A 22,976-nucleotide genomic window follows, 5' to 3' on the forward strand; every position below is an offset into this window, starting at 1 on the left:
TAACACTCTCGCATTACCTCGAAGAATCTAGACTGGTTTACCGAAGCGTTCCATCGAACAAATTTATGACATATAAAAAAAACTTTATGATAGCTATGATTGAAACCGCGGTGGAACGTTGCGAAACTAGACGACGCGTCGCGCCATTTCAATCAGGAAAAACTGACCGAATTTAAGCCAAATCCGGAACGATTTGAACTGTCAGGTGTTGTTTTTGACGCTGCTTTTTTTTGGTCTGGAAAATCGGACGTTTTTAAACTGACAAGCTTTCTTTTGACAGTAATCAGTCCGTTTGTGAGAAACGGTCCGATCCGAGTTGTGAAAACAGTAAACAGCTTAGCAAAAAAAAAAAAATCCACCTTTCATCATATCCATCTTGAATCATTGAACCCGAAATGCTCCTTAAGATGTGTGGATGAAGAATTAAAAAGTATTCTTGTCTACTTTATGATTGATTTCTAGGTTGGTTTACGTTTCGGATTCCAAGATCGCAAGTTCCACATCAGCAAGGATTACTTCTCAGTGATTGACCGAGGCTATCAATTTTGTTCAGAAGTTAAATGAAGAGAACCTGAGATTGGCTACACATTCACAATGCACAAAACTATTGCTCTCTCAACATCAATAACGGCGCCGGCCACGTTCTAGTAGTCAATAGAAAGGTTATTGCCCTTGAGTTTGTAATTTAAGCTACAAATTCAACTTAAACGTTTATTCACTTTTTGACTAATCACTGGAATTTGAATAAATTTAAGTAAAAAATGCCTCAAATGAAGCCTTTAAGTCCTAGGAAGTTATTCATCACAATTTAAAAAAAAATGCAATCCATCGGAACACTCCAACCACAATTCCTGCTGTCAGCAACTTAAGACAAAAAAGACGAACATCGAACTTTCCTCAGGATGAATAGACTGGCAAACAGAACAAATATTCCTGGTCGGAAAAAAAATCTTCCCGACTTCGGGACACACTGCTGGGACACACCAAAAGTTGAGAACAAAAAAAAACCTAAATGAAACCAACGGACGGCCGGATGAAGACGACGATGACGACGGGGACACAAAACCAGCAGAAGTAAGTAAGCCAGCAAGTAACCTGCTGCTGTTCCTCTGGCTTATCACGGTCGCCATTGGAACTGCTCGAACTGCGGAACGAAAGGATAACAGTGTGCTGCTGCTCGAATTGATGATGGTGATGACGTCGAATGGACCAAACCGATGATGATGGCAACACCATAAAACCATTAGCACACGGCGGCAGCAACGGGCACTTCAGTATGGGGTTGTTAGTGCGAGTGAACGAGAGAGAGAGAAGGCCCCTAGCCAGGCAAAACGCATTCGGAAAAGTTTGCTTGACTTTTTTGAAAAGCATGCTGCGTTGGATGAATGGAGTGTGTGAGCGATTGCTTTGTTGGATGGGTTCGTTCGGTTAGAGAGAGAGAGAGTGTGAGCGAGAGAGGGAAGTGCGAACGAAACAACACTAGTTTGCCACAGCACACACGCGAGCAGCAGCAACAGCGACGGGGCCGAAGAGATTATATTTTATTTTAATGTATTTTATATGCTCATAATAATGATGTATTTTGTCGGATTCTATGGTGAGCGTGCGGCTAGCTCGAAAGCGAAGAGCGTGAAAAAGAGAGCGAATAGGTGTGGTGAGAGTGTGTGTGTGCGCGCGATTTTCGAGCGGTTGGATGGACCATGTGATTCGAGTAGCAGCAGCAGGGGAGCAATTGTGCGATTGTGTGTGAGAACGGGGTTTGCGGTTTCGATTCGAGCAGAAGTAGCAAACTACTCCGATCCGATTTTGTGGATCGATTCGGGAGCGGGAGAGCGAGCGAACACGCGCGCATACGGACGGATCGTGCTCGGGTTGGTTTTTTTCGCTTTCCGATACTCTGATTGCTCTGTATTCGAGCAGCTAGCCACACACCGCAGCACCGCACAGCACAGTTTCGATTTACTCCGGACCAAGGTACACGATATTGTTGAGGAGTTTCGGCATTGTCGTATCAAAATAAAGTGAACATTCGTTTGACGGCAACCGTTTAGACAGGGCGCGTTTTATTTTTATTGTTATTAATATTATTATTGCGCGCGAGCGAGCGAGCGGTTACCGCGGAACCTGCTGCAGTTTTCCCAAGATCTTCTTCGGGGGTTGATACTTTTTTTTCGGGTGGCACACACTAAACTAACTGCCGCCTAGTAGTTTTGCGTGCTGGCAATAGTAGTTTTGGCACAGAGCACAACAACTACTATTGTTATTGCCTGTGGCGCGTGCGGTCGGTCTTTGAGACAATTTTTATCGGTCATTATCGGTGAAGTGTTTACGAGTGGCAAAAGATATAACAAAAAAAATCGTAGATCGACAAGTGTTTTGGAAATCTGTCTGATATCTGATTTTTTTTTCTGATTGGGTTGATCCCAGTCAGATTGTTGTGGGAGAAAACAGTTATTGCTCGAAAGTTCCCAAAAATTGATTGATTTAACGACTGCTGTTGCAGTCTGAAGTGACAAGTGACAAATCGAAAATTGTATTTTTCGAGTGTGCTGTGCATTGGGAAAAAATGAGATATCATAAAAAATAACAAGTTACTAGTTGGGGTAAAAAATACACGTGTGATATTATTTGTGGTGCGTGGAGGAAAAGTAACAACAGTTCTGTGCTAAAAGAACGAAGCAGGCGCATAAATTCCAAGTATTTTCCGTACACTCAGTGTTGGTTGTTATGCAATATGTGTGTAAAAAGTGTGCGACAGTCATATGAATGAAAATCGCTGCTGCTGCTGAACCATCCAAGTAGACTTTTGCGGCAGGACACACTGGACAAGGGCAAACAGGGAACTCAAAGTTTGTGGTGTGCAATTATTGTCGTGAAACAAGGAGCGAGTCGATAGGAAGTTTATTTTGGGCTAGGATCGGAACGGAAACGGCTTCAAAATTTTGGCCAACATGAATTCGTACTTTGAACAGACCGGGTTCTACGGACACCCGCATCAAGCGGCCGGTATGATGAGCTCAACCGGAAGTCATCACGATCAGACCACGGCCGCGGCCGCTGCAGCCTATCGTGGTTTTCCACTTTCGCTCGGAATGTCCCCGTACACCAATCACCACCTGCACCAGAGCCGATCCGGACAAGAGTCGCCGTACGATGCGAGCATACAGGCTGCCTGCAAACAGATCTACGAAGGCTCCTACAATACCAAGGACTGCGGGAAGACCGGAGGAAGCGGAAACGGAACCACAGACACCACCAATGGCTACAAGGACGTGTGGAACTCGGCGGCCAACAATAGTGCCGGAAATGCCGCAGCCACCGGAGCCAACGTACCTGCCCAACAAAACAGCTCAGTTCCTGTCCGACCCTCGGCCTGTACCCCGGATTCCCGCGTCGGAGGCTACATTGATGCGTCCGGAGGCAGCCCGGTCAGCCGGACGGGTTCTTCCGCAACGGCCGGAGTCACTGGCTCCTGGAACTCCCAGCAATGCACACTGACTGGATCGACCGGTGGCCAAACTGCACCCACAACCGGTCTCCATCAGACTAACCATACCTTCTACCCCTGGATGGCTATCGCAGGTGAGTGCCCTACACTAATGGGTCCTAAGTGACCCACAGCCGGTGGACAAAATCGAGAGATCCACCGGACGCCCACCATGTCCCACTGAAGGCCTCCTCACAGTGCCAGTCGCGTTAATCAATTTCAAAAAGACATTCCTCACCTCAAGTGCTGGAGCAAAAAGAAGCTGCTGCCTCTTCCCATTTTTTCCCGGACCCGAGGCTCGCGCGTGTGGCTCTTGCTTTTATTGCTCCTCGCGCGACAGCCGGTGCAGTGGTCCATAATTTGAATGAAAATTTATGAGGGGTTTGTTGAACGAGTTTGCACGTTGTTTTCGTTGTTGCCGTTGCAGCTCCGTGGAGTTCCCTTTCGGAGTTTTGTGAGAGTCCGGAGTCCCCGGACTCTGGCCGGGGAAAAGATTATTAAAAAACGATTCAAGAACGACCCGCGTGTCGTTGTCGTGAGGCTGCTTCCTCTCGCCGGAATGATTAGAATCCGATTTTTAATGTATTCACACCGGTGATCTACATTTAAGGTGGAACCTTATGGAACTCGAAAAAAGCCTATCGAGAAGAGGATCAATGATTTTTTTCCTCAGTTCAACATAGTTTTCGGTGCTGAAGATTTCAGCCGAATAAAAAATCATTAGTAAAAAAAAACTTTGGAAAGGATGGAGCAATGAACGAACCAGAAACCAAAGGCAAGGAAAAAAGTTCTGTGTTTTGAACGTTTTTTTTCCTTCTTAGTTCATCCAGTTCCAAGTTGGATTCGATTTTTTTTTTTCGTTTTCGGTATCCTTCCACTCCAAATCCGTAGAATAGTGCGCTAGAAGTTTGGCACCAGGCTGCCAAGGAATCGCCCAAAAATATGCTGCACCAAAAATCGCCCCAAGCTCACTCGCTCCAGCACCACCGCCAGAGCCAGTGAGCGGCGGATTCTCGTAAATTCGAATGGATTTTTTTTTTCGTTTGTTTTCTGTCCTGTTGTTTTCGCTTCAAAAATCACGCACTAATTGATTTAAAAGTTGTTGATTTTTTTTCATTTCCTGTTTTTTCAATGAATGAAAATTCAATAAAACGACAAAAATTGTTAACGGCTGTCTACGAAAAATTTGATGATTCAAAAAAAAAATTAAGGTTAAAGAATATCGTCGAAAAACATAAAGATTTGATAACATTTTTTCTGAAAACATTATAAATATGATTTATCAGTGTTTTTTGCTATCAAAATGTTTACAAACTTTTCTTTTAAGATAAATGCTCGATTTCAACGGTACTTTTACCAATCGATCAATTGATATGTTTGAAACGAATCTAAAACTCGAACAAACACCAGGAAAACGCAATCTCTACAAACGGGCCCACGATTTTCCGTTTATCGCTTCAATCGCTGCTGCTCGCCAGCTCTCCCTAATGACGGCCTATTGGTCGATCAAATTATAAAGCGGTTGCATGCCTCCCAAAAACCAAATTTATGGAATTATAATTTCAATTTGCTGGCGCTGGCAGCTTAAGCTCAATCACTGTGCTTTGTGTGTGCGGAAAAAAGGCTCACTTAGTGAAGAATAAAAATATATATATTTTTACTGGTAAACTAATGTTTAAAAATTCTAGAAGAATTCTTGAAAAAATCATTGGTTTTTTTATTTTCTCTAAAAAGTTGAGTTGAGTTCTAGGTTTTTCTAACAAACTTTGAAAAAAAATCCAGTGTTAATTTTCTAAGCTTTGTTTCTTTAGAACGATCGGGATTGATTTTTTCTCCTAGAATGATTTTATTCAATTCATCCCAATCCCGCCTTCTTTAGACGAGGTATGTTTATTAAAATAGTTATAAAACCACATCGAATAGTTGGTTTTACGATTTTTTCGGTAAAATTATTAAAAATACGTTAATCTATCGATCCTTGTCACTGAAAACTGTTTGACTAGTATTTGTCAAAAGTTACAGCTGAGTATAGCTTTAAAAGATGAAAATTCTGTAAATAAACCAATTTTTCGAAAAATGATCAATTTGGTAGCCCCATAATCCTTGGTCAATGTGTTTCTTGATTTAAAAAAAAATTGTTGGATGTTATATTGATTTCTTCAGCCCGTATAAAGGCGAAGTTGAGAAAGTACGACAACTATTCGAAAAACAAGCACAATATTTACTTTTCATAGTTCAGTTGAAATATCTCAGTTATTTGTGCCCCAAATTTTACAAAAACTTCATTAAATATAGCTATGGATCACTCTTAATATGTGTTGAAACCTACGATTGTCAATTTATGTATGGTTTGAAAACTCTACTTCATCACTGAAACCTGCGGTGAATCTTTCATTAGTTTAAAAATAGAGGGAAAAATGGTTGAAGTGTGTAAAAACTACAAACACTGAAAGTCAAGTTTCTTAGCCCCTGTGCTTATGCAATTTAAAAAAAATGGTGGCATTTTTTTCTCTTCTATTAAGTTTTTCGTAGAACAAAAGTTGTTTGTTATCATAGAACTAAACTTCTGTAAATTTTTCAGCAAAAACAAAAAAAAATGGTTTCTAGAGGGTTAAATGAGTTAAAAAAAGCCACTTCTTTTTGTTCCTAGAATCTTATTTTTTCTTAGGTTTTCAAAATAGTCTATGTTCAACAAGCCTTTAGTCAGAAAAGTACAAAAAAATTACCATGTTTTCCATGTTGGAAAGGATTGGGTATATGTAGCTTAAGAGAGTATAAAGCCAGCCTTCTGAATCAATGAGTGCAAGTTCCATCCCAAGAGTAAACCTTGAACTGAGGCGACATAAAAATTTAAAGCGACTTATACAAGCTAACCCGGATATTTGACCCAAAATTAGGAAAAAAAATCCGGCCCAGCCCGGTTGCCCGAATTCGGTTCAAAACGCCCGGATTTATTCACTTTATTTGCAAAATCAGACAAAAAAAAACAGTTAAGCTGCTACAAAATACAAATCTGAGCAATTTTGTCTTAAAACTTGGCAGAATTCGGGCATTTGATATCAAAACTTTTAACCCAAAATCCGGGCATCATCCGAACAAATTTGTTCAAAACCCAGAAATTGTACAACTTAACTCAGGATGAAAAACACTTAAAATACGCCTTTTTCCCATTGAAACACATCAGCAATTTTAAAATTAAAATTTTGACAATAAGATCGTTTTGTCAATATTTTTATTTTAAAATTGCTGATGTGTTTCAATGGATAAAAGTGTATTTTAAGTGTTTTTCATCCTGAGTTTAGTTGTACAATTCCTGGGTTAAGATCGTGTTGTCAAAATATTAATTTTAAAATTGCTGATGTGTTTCAATGGAAAAAAAGTGTGTTTTGAGTGTTTTCCATTTTAAGTTTGGTTGTACAATTCCTGGGTTTTGAACAAATTTATTCGGATGATGCCCAGATTTTGGGTCAAAAGTTTCGAAATCAAGTGCCTAAATTTTGACAGGTTTAAAAAAATCGCTTGTGGATAAAAACTTATAGTAACTATAATTATAATAATTTGACTTTTTTGTTTCATTTGGAAAATACAACCGGGCAACCGGACCGCAAAAGTCCGCAACTTTCGTATCAATTATCTGGGCAATCTGTCAAGCTTTATTGTAATCGGTTGATGTCTTTCAATTAAAACTAAAAATGCTTCAAGTGCTTTTCGTCGATATTTTTGTTGAATTATTCCTGGGTTCTGACCAAATTTGCCCGTATATTGCCTGGATTTTAGGATGAAAATTTTTGAAAATCTAAGGCGTGAAATTTAGTATAGACCGGTCCATTCCAAACATTTAAAATTTAATTATTTCAGTTTTTTCAATTCATTTCTTTCCACAGTAATGAGAATCATTTTAATTTTTTTTTAATTATACAACTCAAGAGCTTATTCTCGAAGAGCCTTCAGAGTAGGGGGATTTTGTTTTAGAAAACATCCGATTAAAAATTTTTTTTTGAAAAAATGTCCTTTTATTAGTAAAACATCGAATTGTTCTAAGGTGGTTCGAGAAGTAAAGCGTCCAATCAACAATCGACAATTTCACGTTGAATTTGAAAACTGTTTGCCTACTAAAAGGCGTAATAATTTCATGGAAACACCATTTCTTGCTTGAGCATTCATTACGTCGTATTAAACATTTAAGAATTCACTTAAAACTGCTGCAAAATATATCGAAAAAATTTTAAAATTTCTATTTCACATACAGAATGTGTTGTAAAGACTACAATGATTCTAAATGGAACAAAGTTGCAGCTGGTTTATGTCAGTTTTAGTATTTTTTTGTAATAAAACTGTTTGTGTACATTTCGTTTCATACGACGTGATGAAAGCTCACGCGATATTAATTTTTTTTCGACTCAAAAATCCACAAAAGTCTATTCATTTATCAAAATCAAGCAAAATTTTGAACTTAAATGGATAAGAGGAATTAGATGAGGCCTTCAAAATCAAGGGGGATAAGTGCCCGAATGATAGTTTCGAGAAAACGAACTTTGAAGTTGTCATGGTGCTCGATTTTATCATATACATTTTTTTAATTTGAACAGTTTTAATTCCTTCGAAAAGGTGTTGAATTTTTTTTAAAAAAGAAATCGGAGTCTTGCTCCAGATGTAGATTAAGATAGTAAGAATCTATTGATAAACTTAATTCTTAATCTCAATTCTCGAAGAACCCGAAAACGGATAATTTTTTTCTCCGGAATATGTCCGATTTGTGAGAAATTTTTGAAAAAAAGTTCGTTTATATGTAAAAGCTCGACTCGTTATCAATTTGTCCGTTATAAAAGCTTTCAATCAACAATCGACTATTGTGCGTTGAATTTGCAAACTGTTTGCCTTTTTCAAAGCGTTATAATATCATGGAAACAACATTTAGTGTCATTTTGGGCTATAAGTCGACACAAACTCAAAAAACTCGCTGATATAAGAGCGCTTTACATTGCTGTAAAAAAATAAAGAAATGTGAGAACTTAAAATTTGTGATTTGTACTCTGTATCATACGTTTTGATGGGAAATTTAAAAACTAAAGTTTACCCCAACAAACCGAAGAGCATTGACAAACTCAAAGCTTATAAATGTATGTACAAGCTGAATTAGCCGCCATAAAGTCCGAAATGCTGACCAATGTTTAATCGAGCTAAATTACCTATCGAATTGGAAAGCTCATTTAATCAATGTTATAAATGGCATAGAATGTTCTTAAAAAAAATCTTGTTTTTTATAATTTTCTATATTTCAATGCTATTTTGGAAGTTCTGTGAAAAATGTCAAATGTCTTTCACATTAAACCATTTTTTCGATATCTTGACTTCGATCCCGAACAGACGTTTATAGCCGAATCGATAGCAAACAACAACCAAAATGAGCTATCAATGCTAAAATGATAAGCATTATTTAAGTTCTACTCATTTTTTTCCGATGCCAAAATTAGATTTCACTCAAGCATCCATTTTCTGAAATTTGGTGGTAAACCAAAACCAAAGTAAAGCATCAATGACAAAATGATAGCAAGGTTAAGGTTTCCATTTAACTACGGCAGCTGAGTAAGGCATCATTAAGGTTTCATTTACTCTTATAGATCAGAAAAGTTAGATCAATGTGAGAGCATAATTCGGTATTCAATTTATGGTGACGTAAAATCCGGTTTATTAAGGTTCTTTTGTGAAATTCAATAGAATGAATCAATGAAAAATAATTGGTTTTTCGTTGTTTCCGGACAAATTTGTCTAGAAGCAGTTTTATTGTCAACGATAATAATTATCGCATTCTAAGTGTCAAAAACAGTTTTGACATAATTGCAGTATTTGAAGACTGGATTTTTTTTAAAGCTGAGTTTTTTTTGAACATCTATGAATTCCAATTTGTTTTCTACGTTTATTCGAAGAAACTAGTTGAAAAAATTTCGCATTAGAGTAAACACCAATTGCATTGCTGAATTGACTGTTTTTATCCAAAAATGCACGAAAATTTACTTTAAAATTAGGGAAAAATCTGATGCGGTTCGGTATCCTGGATATCGTTAAAAAAAAAAGATTTTGTCTGTTTGTTTTAAAATTTATTTTCATTTAATATGCAAAAATCAAGAAAAAAAATTACAATATATTTTATTTTAGTACCTTAAAATAGTTGTTTACGCAAGGAGTCGTAAATTTGAACTACGAGCCTTGCCGAGTGCTAAAAAAAATTCAATTTTAGAAAGAGTTGGATACACAATCTTATGCTTTGCCGGAAAATTCTCTCAATTTTTTTACCCTGAAAGAACGATTTATAGCTTTTCCTTCGAAAAATAGCACTTTACGGCACTGTTTAGAAAATTGTATCGAAAAGTTCTACTTTTCGACACTGTTTTTTTTCGGAAAAAAATCAGGCTTTTTTAAACTTATTTTGAAAAAAAAAACAAACATTTTTTTGCGGATTTGCAAAAAGTTTTTTTTTAGGCAGCCTCCAACTGAAAATTTGCGGATGCGTTTAAATTACAAAAATATTTTTTTAATTTTCATTAAATACTAGCTGACCTGAAGAGCTTTGCTAAATCTTTGAAAATAAATGATATTTATGACATTTTTGAAAATTATTTTAATTTTATGTATAGATAAGTTAGTATTAAATCTGAACATAGTTTTGATGGAACCTCTTCGATATGCCAGCTGCAACTTTTGTTTTAAATCGCAATACCTACAAAGATAGAATACAATGATTGCTTTAAATCTGAAATTCAGGCTTTATTGGTGGAGGGATATCTCGAAGTACCTGAGAAACATTTTTTGTAAATTTTTAACGTTATGTTTCACATATGGCCATTTGCTTGATAAGTTTAAGAGTTATTCCAATCTCACTGCTGGAAGACCGTAGGCGTTTTAAATATGCAAAGAAATATTTTTCGTAGCCAATTAACCTATGCCCAGTTTTGTCAAAATAAAGTTACACACAAGTAATACACTGGAATAATCATGGAAACATTCCTCTTATTCAAATATCCTCTTCGCCAAATTTGAATTTGTTTGCATGATAATTTCTCGAGACATTCAACAAAAATTGTATGAAACTTCCCATCTTCCCTTCAGCAAATCCCATCGAAAGGACTTTTCTTGAAAACAAACACCCTGCAATGTCAAATGAGATTCCATTTGCTCTATTATTTCTCTTGTTACGCAAAAAAAACGTAATTGAAACCCCCACTCTTTTCTTTCTATCCCGCACTGGGAAGATAGAGGGGTCACAAGTTATAATAGAAACATTTCTCGTATCCAAATGCCCACCCATGTCAATTTTGGTTCCATTTGCATGATTATACATCGAGTCATTCGAAAAAAAAAGCTCTCTTCAACACTTGCTTTAACTTTCTATCGTATCGTATATCTATCGTATATTAAAGCTGTCCTCTCAATCCGCTTGATATTTCAATTGATACATTCAAGCTGACTTGCCTTTCAATTTCACGTTCTCTCAATTCGCTTGATGTTTTTATCGATATGTTCAGGTTATCCTCTCAACTCGCCTGCCAATTTCAAGATGTCCTCTTAAATCGCTTGAAATTTCCTTCCTTCCGATCAGGCTGTCCTTCTAACTTACCTTTCAATTTCAAGCTGTTCCCTCAACCCTCTTGAAATTTCAATCGGTACGTTTAAGCTGTCCTCTCAACTCGCCTTTCAAATCCAAGCCAACTCGCTTAAAATTTCTTTTGATACGTTCAGGCTGTAATCTCGACTCGCCTTTCAATTTCAAACTGCCCTTTCAATTCGCTTTAAATTTTTATGGATATGTTCAGGATGTCCTCTCAACTCACCTGCCAATTTCAAGCTATCCTCTCATAAATTTCCGGCATTTTGCAAGAAACTTGGCTCAAATATTGCCAGAATTTTGTATGGTTTCTATAAAAAAAAATACCGTGGATACTCATGGGAAAAATTCTGACTAGTTTTTCCTACAAGTCGGTTTAGGTAAGCACACTGTATTATTCTTCGAAAAAATATCAGCATATGTGACGTATTTTTACAAGTTTTCTAGAAAGTTGTTCGATTCGACAAAAATCACTGAGCTCAGGAAGGCATGCCTAGTCCTCTTCCTTGGTTTATGATTTCCAAGAATAATGCCTTACGCCTAAATTGCGGCACTATCAAATCGATTGTATTAAATTTGTTGCATACAATCTTTTGTATAATTTATTTCAATTAGGATTTTTTCAGTTTTTTTTATTTCTCCTTTCCCTTTCTTGTGATGTTTCAACGAGGAATGACAAATAAGGGTATTCAAATTATGAAGGATTTTTAAGGTTAAAAAAAATCAACATCAGATATGAAATCGTTGTGATCGTGAAACATTTTGTTCAATAATATTTTTACACACACTTTTTTTTTACATTATTCCAAACAGAAAAATACGGAATTTTTTAGATACGGATGGTAACCCGGATTTTTTAATGAGTAAAAATTTTATTTGTTTGTTATCCAATTTAGATTTTCTTTGGTTGTTCAAAATTCCAGAACCTTCATTTTTCCATGATCGTAACTTTTTAAAGATTATATTGAGAGCGAAAAAAATCATTCCAGATTTTACTTCAAAAAGTCTCATCAATTTTAAAAATCAAATTGAGCTATTCTCAATTTTTTTTTTTGGCAATCGGAAACCGCTTTCTGAAAGCCGACTTGAAAGAAAGTCACTCCCCATTCATTAAAACAGAGTTCTAAAATTGGACTCTGACAGAGCCACTCGAAGAGGAGTGAAACCCCGGACTTACTATCTCCGAAAAGGGTCCGATGCTGATGAGCCCTTCTTTCGGTTTCGGTCGAATGTGACTGGTGTTGTGCCTTATCCCATCTTGTTTCCCTTGTTTCGCTTTGTTTTTGAGTCTTTGTTGTTTCCTTTCCTGGTTTCTTCTACCAGCTCTCTCAAAGGCAGACTCGTTCGGTTTTTTCCTCTTCTAATGATAGTTCTGTTGTTGTTGTTGTTACTGTTAAAGATTTTTTCTTTTCCCTCTTTTCTTTTCCATTCTCAAATGACAGATGAAGAGCAAACAGCATGGTTGACAATGGTTCTTTTTTTTTTGTTATCGAGTGTCGCAGGCTGTGGATGTAAGGAGAAAGACCAGAGAGAAAAAAACAGTCTCAAGAAGATACACTTTCATTTCTTATTGTAATTTTTTTTTCCTGGTTGTTATCTTTGCGTTTCCTTCCAACAACCGAACATATGTGGAGAATCGCTGCACACTCTGCAACTTAAAACCTCGAGGAAACGACACTTTCAGATTACGAAACAACACTTCGCATTACGAGCTGTGAAGGGAATTGAAATGTCTAACCCGTAGGGTCGACCTCTGAGACCCCTTTCTCAGAGACACCCCCTCAAAAAAAAAAAAAAAAAAACGCAATCGTCTGAGGAGAATTCTTTCCACGGTTTAGTCGAGAGAAGTCTCAGTAGATTTTTCCTAACAATAATAAAATATTTTGGAAATTTTTTTTTAAAAAATTCAACTTTGATAGAAAAAATTAACATTGAATCAAAAAGACATCCTTGAAAGGCATAGCAACCTTCATTTGGAAGAGAAATTCCTTTTGAGAAAGAAATCGAAGTAAGCTGGGAACTTTCTCAATGAAAAGGTTACTAGGACTTTTTTTTTTTCATCCGACCTGTCCTAACCAGGAAAATCTCAAACGAGAGTAAGCAGATTTAAATCTGAAAAAAAAACCCCGAAAAGGGCTGCGTTCGTTAGTTTTCTGTTCGGTTCAAACTGGAAAGTGACTCACTCATTAAGAATGAAACTCTGATTGGAAACATTTTTTTTCCAATAGGAAAATTCTCTCTGGTTGGAAACAATTGAAGATTTCCTAATGGACTCCTGGGAGACATTTTTCTTGTTTTCTTCAATTCGAATTCATATGAAACTTCGATTATTTAGATTTCAGATTCAGATTTCAGATTCAGATTTCAGATTCAGATTTCAGATTCAGATTTCAGATTCAGATTTCAGATTCAGATTTCAGATTCAGATTTCAGATTCAGATTTCAGATTCAGATTTCAGATTCAGATTTCAGATTCAGATTTCAGATTCAGATTTCAGATTCAGATTTCAGATTCAGATTTCAGATTCAGATTTCAGATTCAGATTTCAGATTCAGATTTCAGATTCAGATTTCAGATTCAGATTTCAGATTCAGATTTCAGATTCAGATTTCAGATTCAGATTTCAGATTCAGATTTCAGATTCAGATTTCAGATTCAGATTTCAGATTCAGATTTCAGATTCAGATTTCAGATTCAGATTTCAGATTCAGATTTCAGATTCAGATTTCAGATTCAGATTTCAGATTCAGATTTCAGATTCAGATTTCAGATTCAGATTTCAGATTCAGATTTCAGATTCAGATTTCAGATTCAGATTTCAGATTCAGATTTCAGATTCAGATTTCAGATTCAGATTTCAGATTCAGATTTCAGATTCAGATTTCAGATTCAGATTTCAGATTCAGATTTCAAAATTCATTTTTTTTTATTCCGAGCTCAATCGTCTTAAGTGTCAAAAGTTAAGTTCGAACAGCACAAAGGTTCTCACCTGAAAAGAAAAAAAACGATGAAAAAACTAATTTATAATTTACAAGATGAATTTGGAGGTAATTGAAAGACGCGTGAACTTGCCTGGGACCTCCAAAAATTCTTCCTGCACGACCTCAAGGCCAAACGATCGAAACGAGATCTGATTCCCCTCATTCCTCGAAAAGGCTTTAGGTCCTACCGAGTGAAGAAAAAAAACAAAATCCAGTTTGATAACGAGAAAAGTGATTCTACGTTCGCCCGCAAAGAAAGGGGGGATGACACACACTCGCTTAAGTCAAAAAGCAATAATAATAGTTATAAAAAAACAGTAATAAAAATAATAATAATAATGAGGTAATAAACGAAAACTGGCGGAAAGGTGCGATCAGAAAGACAACAGCGAAAAAAAAGAGACGAGCATCGAGAAAATACTGAAACGAGAGAAGAAAAAAAAATCGCCAAAAACCGGGGGCGCGACAGCAGCGTCAATTTTTATCGCATTTATTGAACTTTGTTTTTATCTTGATTGGATTTTTGGCTAGTGAGCAAGCGAACGGGTTAAGATTTTTTTTTCTTTTCTTCGGGTGGTCTTCGAAGGCCGGATCCGGACCTTAAGATCTTGTAAATGAATTTGATGTCTTGTTTCGGGGTAGACGAGCTGCCGACCGATTCTGGAATCTCCCGACTCATTCGAACGGATTTCGACGCAACAAATGGCCGGGCAAAAATCCGATAAGGTGGTTCAACAATCGGAACAAACGACCCGTAATTTGTTTGTATTGGGTGAGAGCTATCCAATTTCGCGCGGCTCAACGATCCTCGAAGAATCAATCTTCTCGGAAAACGAATTTAGCACCGGTAAATGTTCCGGAACTCTTGGTTGGATCCAATGGCGATAATCTTGTACGTGAGCTGGTGTCGTAAATTTGCATCCGTCGATGCGAGCAACCAATCGAAAAAGCTAATTTATTTTAATTTTTACGACACTTTGAATAGTGTTAATTAGTAGGTTGTAGAGTGCGAGTAGAGCAATTTTCATCATTGAATTAAAGGCAAAAAAATAACGGCTGAGCTCAATGAAAATTCAATTAAAACTTTTCCGTTTCTAGTTTCGTTTGAAAAGTTTCAGTTTGTATTCAATTTAGTTTTTAAAGTATTTTTGCTATCAACAATCGGCAAATTGATACAAAAAAAGTTTCAATAAAATTCAGCAATTTTAAATTTTTTTCAAAAACTTATGACATGATCAGAATTTCAATGAAAAACTCATATTTCCAATTCAGTGCTACGCTCAATCAATCTACATCCGCATTCGTGCGATTTTTTTTTGCTCTCACATTTGCATTCCCATGTTTGAAGACAGGCAAAATGACATCATAAACCATAACCGTGTCGTTTCACGCCACACTTTTATTCTTGGGATTGTTTGTTTTACGTTTATTTTTGTAAGAAGAAGGAAGGCCAATCCTCGAAAAAAAAGGAGACCAGGTTGGGGTTACGGGGGAAGGCATCTTCAATCAGTTTCTTGACTCAACCTTCTGATTGAGTTTTTCTGACATGACTTAGCTAGTTAGTGTTTTTTTTTCGTTCCTCTCGTTAGTCGAGTGGGGAGACTTCGAAAGCTGGGCGTGTACGTGAGTAAAATTGCCAATCGTCTGACAGAACGAGCCTGAAGATTGACAGCAACAACAACAACGAAACTGACAGAACAATACCAAACTTTGAGTGTATGAGAACGCACTTTTTTGTTGTTGTTTCATTCATTTTGTGTTATTTGGTGTGGCTGCTAGCGCTTGTTCGAAATTTAAAATACAACTATTGCCCATAACCCTTTTTTCCTGTTTGAAGGGGAGGGGAGGTTGAACTGCTAGGGTAAGGAAAGGGGGGATGGCGTTTTCAAGTAGTCGATTAATATGCATCAGTCGGACGAACGGGGAAAAAACTGTGCAACATTTAATTCCCTCCTCCGACGTCCGTCGTCGATGAGTTCGAGTCAAATCGAATCGAGCGAACAAAAAAAACCTCAAAGGGTTAGGGGGGATGATTAACGAACGGTGAACTGGGGGCAAACTACACAAACTGTCCGGGTATCTATGGCTCTTCTCTGCCTCCAACCTACCGAAATTGTTCTTGTTCTATGTATGTTTATTTTATTTTTTTTTGTTTTCGTCGGGTTCGTTTTAGTTTTAAGATCAAGAAAAACTTATGGATTTGGACTACCGTGTTACGTTTTTTTTTTCATTGGATGGCTAACCGTGTTCTAGCTTCGACTAGCTTGTAAGTACCCGTTTAAGGTACCCCAACAGAAAGGTAGCAAAAATCGAAGAAAGAAGGGGACAGCCGAAGGGAAAACCAAAGAAATAAATGCAATGGGCTGACGAGTGTGTCTGAACAACCTACCTCACACCTTTGGCGAACTGTGGGTTTCAATGAATAAAAATAAATGAAAAAATTTAACTAACGATGACGATCTCGTTTCTATTTGTTACTGTGAATGGTTCTAAAAATCTAAAATTAATGAAATATGAAATTTTAACTATTAAGTGATGCCCATAAATGCCAAGTATTGAGAAGTACATAGAAAAATGTGCATACGTAAAGTTCAACATTCCTTTCTGAGAAAACATCAAATTTCAAACGATTGAATTATCATCCTTAATAATGTTTTTTTTTATCTCCTTCACAGGTAAGGAAGCTGATAATTAAGTCTCATTTTCGGAATAGAGGATGAAGTTGGAAATCTAGTAAGTAAGATTTCACACGTTAGCAAACAACTTGTGTGATTCTATATCATCTCCAGTTTATGTTTATAGGCCGTAAACGAATTTTGAACGAAAATGCAATCCTATCATGAGTAAATTCGAAAGTTTAGTTTTTTTTAGTTTTGAGTTCCAATAAAGAAGCTTAACTGTTTCAAGAGGATTCGTCTATAAAGACGAATAGGAAAGATCTACTTTATTTTTTTTCCTTTTTTAAAGGAATTTAACCCATTAAGATCATTCTTCCTCAACTTTAAAAATCCGAAATGGATGTGATCAGAAAATTGCAATATGCTCAAACTTTTACAACACAAATAAATAAAACCATCTCTATCATCCGAAGAACTTGCAACTTTTGTCAGCTTTTGAAAAAATCAATAAAAGATAACTTCTGAACCATTTTTTTCTATCAAATAGGGTGTTCCATTATATCTAATCACATTATATCTAATTCAATCGCAGGGCAGTGATCGAATTTTTAATCGAAGACTGCTGATTTGCTTCAGCCCACACTTTTTTTTTATTTTTATTTTTTTCTTTATTATAGAGACTTTCAGTCTCGGGCTTGTTCGACACACACTGATTTGTGATGATTTTGGCCATTTTTCCCAGTTTTTTACGAAGTTTTTGATATAATCTGCAAGCTTCGGATGTTTTCTCTGTTTGGATTTGGTAAAGGCCCAAAAAGTTTCAATCGGGGATGCAAAATTAAAGTTTTCATTAATATATTAATACAGTTTTTGGGCAGGACTAAAAATTCAAATAATTTTTAATCGAAAAAGACATGTAAATCAAGAATACAAAAGGTGAAATAAGTCCCATCTTCCAAAATTTATTTTTTTGGTCTTTGTACATTTTTGTCATCTCCTTCGGTTCGATCACGATTATGATGGATTTGTATCAAACCATCGTGTCCTTTAAGACAAGAGGTGGCCGTGTCGAGAAAACTGGAAAAACTTGGAAAAAACTGGGAATTGAAAATTAAACCGGGAAAACTGGGAAAACCCTGGAACCTCGAATAAAAGACGGAAAATTCTGTATGAATCATTTTCTCATATATCAATCTACTGAAATCTAAAGCATATTTTTTTCAACACGAATAATTTTTTTTGCAGAAGCTTCAAATTTCAGAGCACACTTTACATTCCGTTAGGAAAATATGGAGAAAAATCGAGATTTTTTTCAAAAAACGGAACTTTTTTTACTCATAAGCGCTTACATTTTCAGTGTTCTAATTTCAGTCCCAAAATATTTTGTACGTATTTGAAAAAAAAACGAAACGAAGCAGAAAAAATTCTTGCGAATAAACTTTTTCTAAGCTCACGGATATTGTGAGTGAATAGTGAAAAAATGTATTTTAAATTTAAATTAAAACCTTAAATAAATGTGAAGCTTGACTTTTTTAAAAAACAAGCTTCATTAGCGTTAATAAATTTAAAAATTAAATGTTTCATACCTTAATGAACTTTTTTTACGAGGCTTAAGTAAAAAATATACCTGAATGTGTAGATGTAAAAATTAGTTAAAGAAATTAATTTAAAAATACAATTACATTGCATTTATATGTTGATATTTTTTTTCCTGAATTCTTATTAAGAAACTTGAGATTTATGCTTAACCCATTTCTTACAACTGGCCTAGAATTAATTTTGTTCAGAACTCCATCAGAGACACTCAAAATAAGCAGAAATGTGAAGAAAGTATTTCAAATGTACGAGAAACGGTTTTGAACATTCCGACGAAACAATCGAAAGAATACGTTTAACGAATTGAAATGAAATTTTCAACTATTTTAAATTGGAAAGAGGAAAGTAACTGAACAAATTTTTATCTTAACTAGACTTCATGTTATAAAATATAATTATTTTATTTTTGGTTTGTGTAATTTATAATTTTTGCACTTTTACTGATAACCGCATTCTTCATTAGGAGAGAACTATAAAAAATACTTATAATTTTAGTATTTTAGTAAAATCCAAAATTTAAAAATTTTACCTCCAGCACGGTTTTAAAAAATTAGAATAAAATTTTCTGATTTAAAATTTTCATTACTAAATTTATTCATTTTTAGATTTAAAAATTCTTAGATATTTGATTGATATTGAAAGTTCAGAATCTAGCACCCAGAGCTCAGATTCTCGATTGAGGTTGCCAGAATTTTTTCAGCACGTACCCAGGCCGGAAAATCTAGGTTATTTTATCTAAAAACCTGACAAAATTCGGACTTTTGATTCCAAAATGTTGACCCCAAATCATGAAAAATTTGTTTTCCATCAGCAGTTTTGAAATAGTATTTTAGGCTTCAAAAAGCTTCTCATGGTTATTTTTATAAAACTTACCCCAAAAATTTCGTTTTAGACGCAAAAATTAAAATTTTTACAACGCAATTTGTTTTTTTTTGTTTGATTTGGAGAATAAAGTGAATAAATCCGGGCTTTTTTCAATCAAATCCGGGCAACCGGGCCGGGGCATACTTTTGTCAAATTTTGTATTAGATATCCGGGCAAACCCGGATAAAATCGGGCAATCTAACAAAAAACTGAATTTCTCCACCTAACATGAACCTTGAAGTGAAAATTTAAATTTAAATTCGAATTTTGAATCCCAATTTGAAATTATATTTTGATTCATGGATCAGTAATTTTGCGTGAAATTAATTGTTCATGATCATATTTCAAATAACAGAAGCCAGAGCTCCAAAGAAAAATTCACTAAAAGGGCAGAAAATAAAAAATTTGTCAATGGAACTTTCATTGGATTTTATTGAAAAATGCCCAGATTTTGCCTGGATTTATTCACAACAAAAAACAATGGTTGATTTTTTTTTTTATTTTTTAAACCGAAACAAAATTTTTTGAACAAGTTCTAAAAAAGTAACCATAAAGGATTTAAGGAAGCCTAAATTACTATTTAAAATCTGTATGATGTGTTGATGAAAAAAAACTCATTTTTTTTCTTGATTTTTGATGAATAATCCTTTAGTTTACACAAAATTTGCTCAGATACTGCCCAAGGAATATTTAAAGAAGGTACTGTGTCGTCACAATCACGAAAAATCTGTTCATTTACTATGAAATTTGCCTATTTCGCTAATAATTCAATGTTTTCGCTGGAAATCTTCCACGTTTAAAACATGTTATTCTAGAAGGATTCTTGCTCTTCAATATAAGTACCAAGAAAGTTGGATTTTCGAGTTATTTTTATACAAAATAGACCATCGAAGTTCGATAAAATGGTGGATTTTCTCTACTCAAATTTACTAAACTTTAAAATTAGTTCAAAGTTTTCCATGAAAATAATCAAGTCAGTGCAATTTTACATCATTATTACAATAAAGTTATCAAAATAAAAACTTTTAAACAAAACTACAATCATTTATTGACATTTTATTTAATCGAGTTAACAATCATTGATGTTGAATGATCTATATAAGAATTGAATACGGTAAACCGGTTGGCTGAAAATCATGACAATCTATTGAACACTCATTAACTACCAGCTAGATCTTTTTAAAGCTGAATTATTCTTCTTTTTTGCACGTTTTAGTTTCAAAATAACTGCATATTCATTAATAAAATAAAAAAAAATTTAATGCAATCTTCGAAGGACCAACAAAATTCATAACATAGTGAAAAAAAGGCATTACAATACAATCAAAATTAAATTTTCATTTTCGTTCTAAAACGTGTTTTTCTTTGAAGTTTCTGCCAGTCGCATATAAATTTTCGATATATTCGTTTTTTTGACGTCACAAAAAAATCCAATATGGCTCTGGGCACTACGTTATTAAAATATTCCTTGGATAATGCCCGAATTTTGGTCGACAACTTCGTTACGTGTTGAAAAAGTTCTGGCAACCTTACACATGGCGTTTTATCAAAGCAATTTTCTATCAAATCCAAATCATGAAAACGTATATGTATTTTTTTTAAGCGAAGATGTTGTTGAAGGCTGACGAGATTTCAAAGGAAACTAGAATTTTTTTTTTTACTTAAATTATTTTCTTGAAGCTTTGCATTGCAGTTTGTCAATTCGCAATTTGAAATTTCGTTTTGATGATCAGTAATTAAATCAGAAATTAATTGTTATTGATCATATTTCCAATATCAGAAGCCAGAGCTCAATTGAAAATTCAGTTTGAGGGCATTTTTCAGTAGAACTTCAACTGGAAATTTTCAGATCACGTGGCGTTGTATCAAAGAAAGCATTAGTTTTAAAATCTGATTCATGACAATAAATTTTATAAAAAGCGAAGTTGTTGTCAAAGGCTGTGATGAAGGTGGCAATACTCGACGAGATTTTTAAGGATACTAGAATTATTTTCTACTAAAATTTTTTCTTGAATTTTTGCTCTTCAATTTGTAAAAAAATTATATTCTGTAAAACATCCAAACAAACATTCATACACATAAATGTCTATTTCATTGGTAAAAAAAACCCGATTTAATACACTAAACAGTGGTTCCAGCCTTGTTTACAGCCTAAAATTATAAATGAATACATAGGACACAAAATAATAAATAAATGATGGATTTTTTTATTCGAAATCATTAAATTATGATCAAAGATTTTTAAGCTAATGAACCGAAAAAATAAAAATTTGAAATTGTTTACAGGAAGTATTTTAAAATATTTCTAATTTTCATATAAGTAACATAAATTTCAACAAATTGGTAAATTTTAAATGACTGGATCCTGGAATATATACATTTTAATAAATAAGTATAATCTCAAGAAACTCTTTAAGGAGTTATAGCATATAAAAACTTTAAAATAAAAAAAACATAAAAAATTAGGAAAACAATTTTAAAAAATATTCTCAACCATGTGTTTTGAATAATGGAACGTTTGTTCTGAGTAATCTAAACATTTAAAATATTCCGAAATTTGGAAGATTGACAACATTCATAAAATTGACAAAATATTTACAAAAATTTCGAGAATTGCCAAATTAACAAAAATGACAAAGCTGAAGATCAAGTTGGCAAATAAAGAAAATCATTAAACTGACAAAAAAAATTAATAATGAATAAAGTAATGAAATTGAATTTTTTTTTTTTTGAAAATATCCCAATTGAAAATTTTTCTTAATTGGTAAAACAAAGTCTTTAACAAAGTTATTTTTAATTTTCGACAATTTTGTCACTTTTTATTCTTGTCAGTTCTGTCAATTTTGTCAATTTTGTCAATTTTGACATTTTTTGTCATTTTTGACATATTTTTTTCAATTTTTATCAATTTTGTCAATTTTATTCAATCTATCAATTTTGCGAAAATTTTGAAAAAGTATTTATTGTGTTTTTTTCGTCATTTTCAACATTTTGAACAATTTTAATTCATTTTTTTTAATTTTCTTAGTTTTGTTATTTTGACATTTTGTAATTTTGTGATTTTTGTCAATTTGATCATTTTTGTCATTTTTGTGTCAATCTTGTGCCATTTTTTGCCATTTTTGTGTCATTTTTGTGTCTTTTTTGTGTCATTTTGATGTCAGTTTTGTGAAATTTTTGTGTTATTTTTGTGTCGTTGTTTGTGTCATTATTGTGTCATTTTTTGTGACATTTTTTGTGACATTTTTTGTGACATTTTTTGAGTAATTTTTGTGTCATTCTTGTGTCATTTTTGTGTCGTTTTTGTGTAATTTTTGTGTCTTCTTGTTTGTCATTTTTGTGTCATTTTGATCATTTTTGTCATTTTTGTAATTTTTGTCATTTTTGTCTTTTTGTCAATTTTGTCAATTTTGTCATTTTTGTCAATTTTGTCATTTTTGTCAATTTTGTCAATATTGTCAATTGTCAATTTTGTCAATTTTGTCAATTTCGTCAATTTTTTCAATTTTGTCATTTTTTGTCATTTTTGACATATTTTTTTCAGTTTTTATCAATTTTGTCAATTCAATCTATCAATTTTGCGAGAATTTTGAAAAAGTATTTATTGTGTTTTTTTTCGTCATTTCCAACATCTTGAACAATTTTAATTCATTTTTTAAATTTTCTTAGTTTTGTAATTTTGAAATTTTTTAATTTTTGTCAATTTTTTCATTTTTGTCATTTTTGTGTCATTCTTGTGCTATTTTTTTGCCATTTTTGTGTCATTTTTGTGTCATTTTAATGTCAGTTTTGTGAAATTTTTGTGTTATTTTTGTGTCATTGTTTG

General features: G+C 34.3%; 1 protein-coding gene across 2 annotated transcripts in view; it reads left to right on the plus strand.

Annotated features, from left to right (window-relative positions):
- Positions 1-1,967: 1,967 nt before the first annotated feature.
- Positions 1,968-22,976, plus strand: part of LOC129739982 (homeotic protein ultrabithorax-like) — a 209,322-nt gene continuing 188,313 nt past the window's right edge. For both annotated transcript variants that reach the window (XM_055731561.1, XM_055731568.1), the window contains exon 1: positions 1,968-3,582. In XM_055731561.1, coding sequence (XP_055587536.1) covers positions 2,952-3,582 — 631 coding nt within the window. In that variant the 5' untranslated portion in view covers positions 1,968-2,951. The remainder of the gene's footprint in view (positions 3,583-22,976) is intronic.

This window comes from Uranotaenia lowii, chromosome 1, assembly GCF_029784155.1.
Source record: "Uranotaenia lowii strain MFRU-FL chromosome 1, ASM2978415v1, whole genome shotgun sequence".
Classification (NCBI taxonomy): domain Eukaryota; kingdom Metazoa; phylum Arthropoda; class Insecta; order Diptera; family Culicidae; genus Uranotaenia; species Uranotaenia lowii.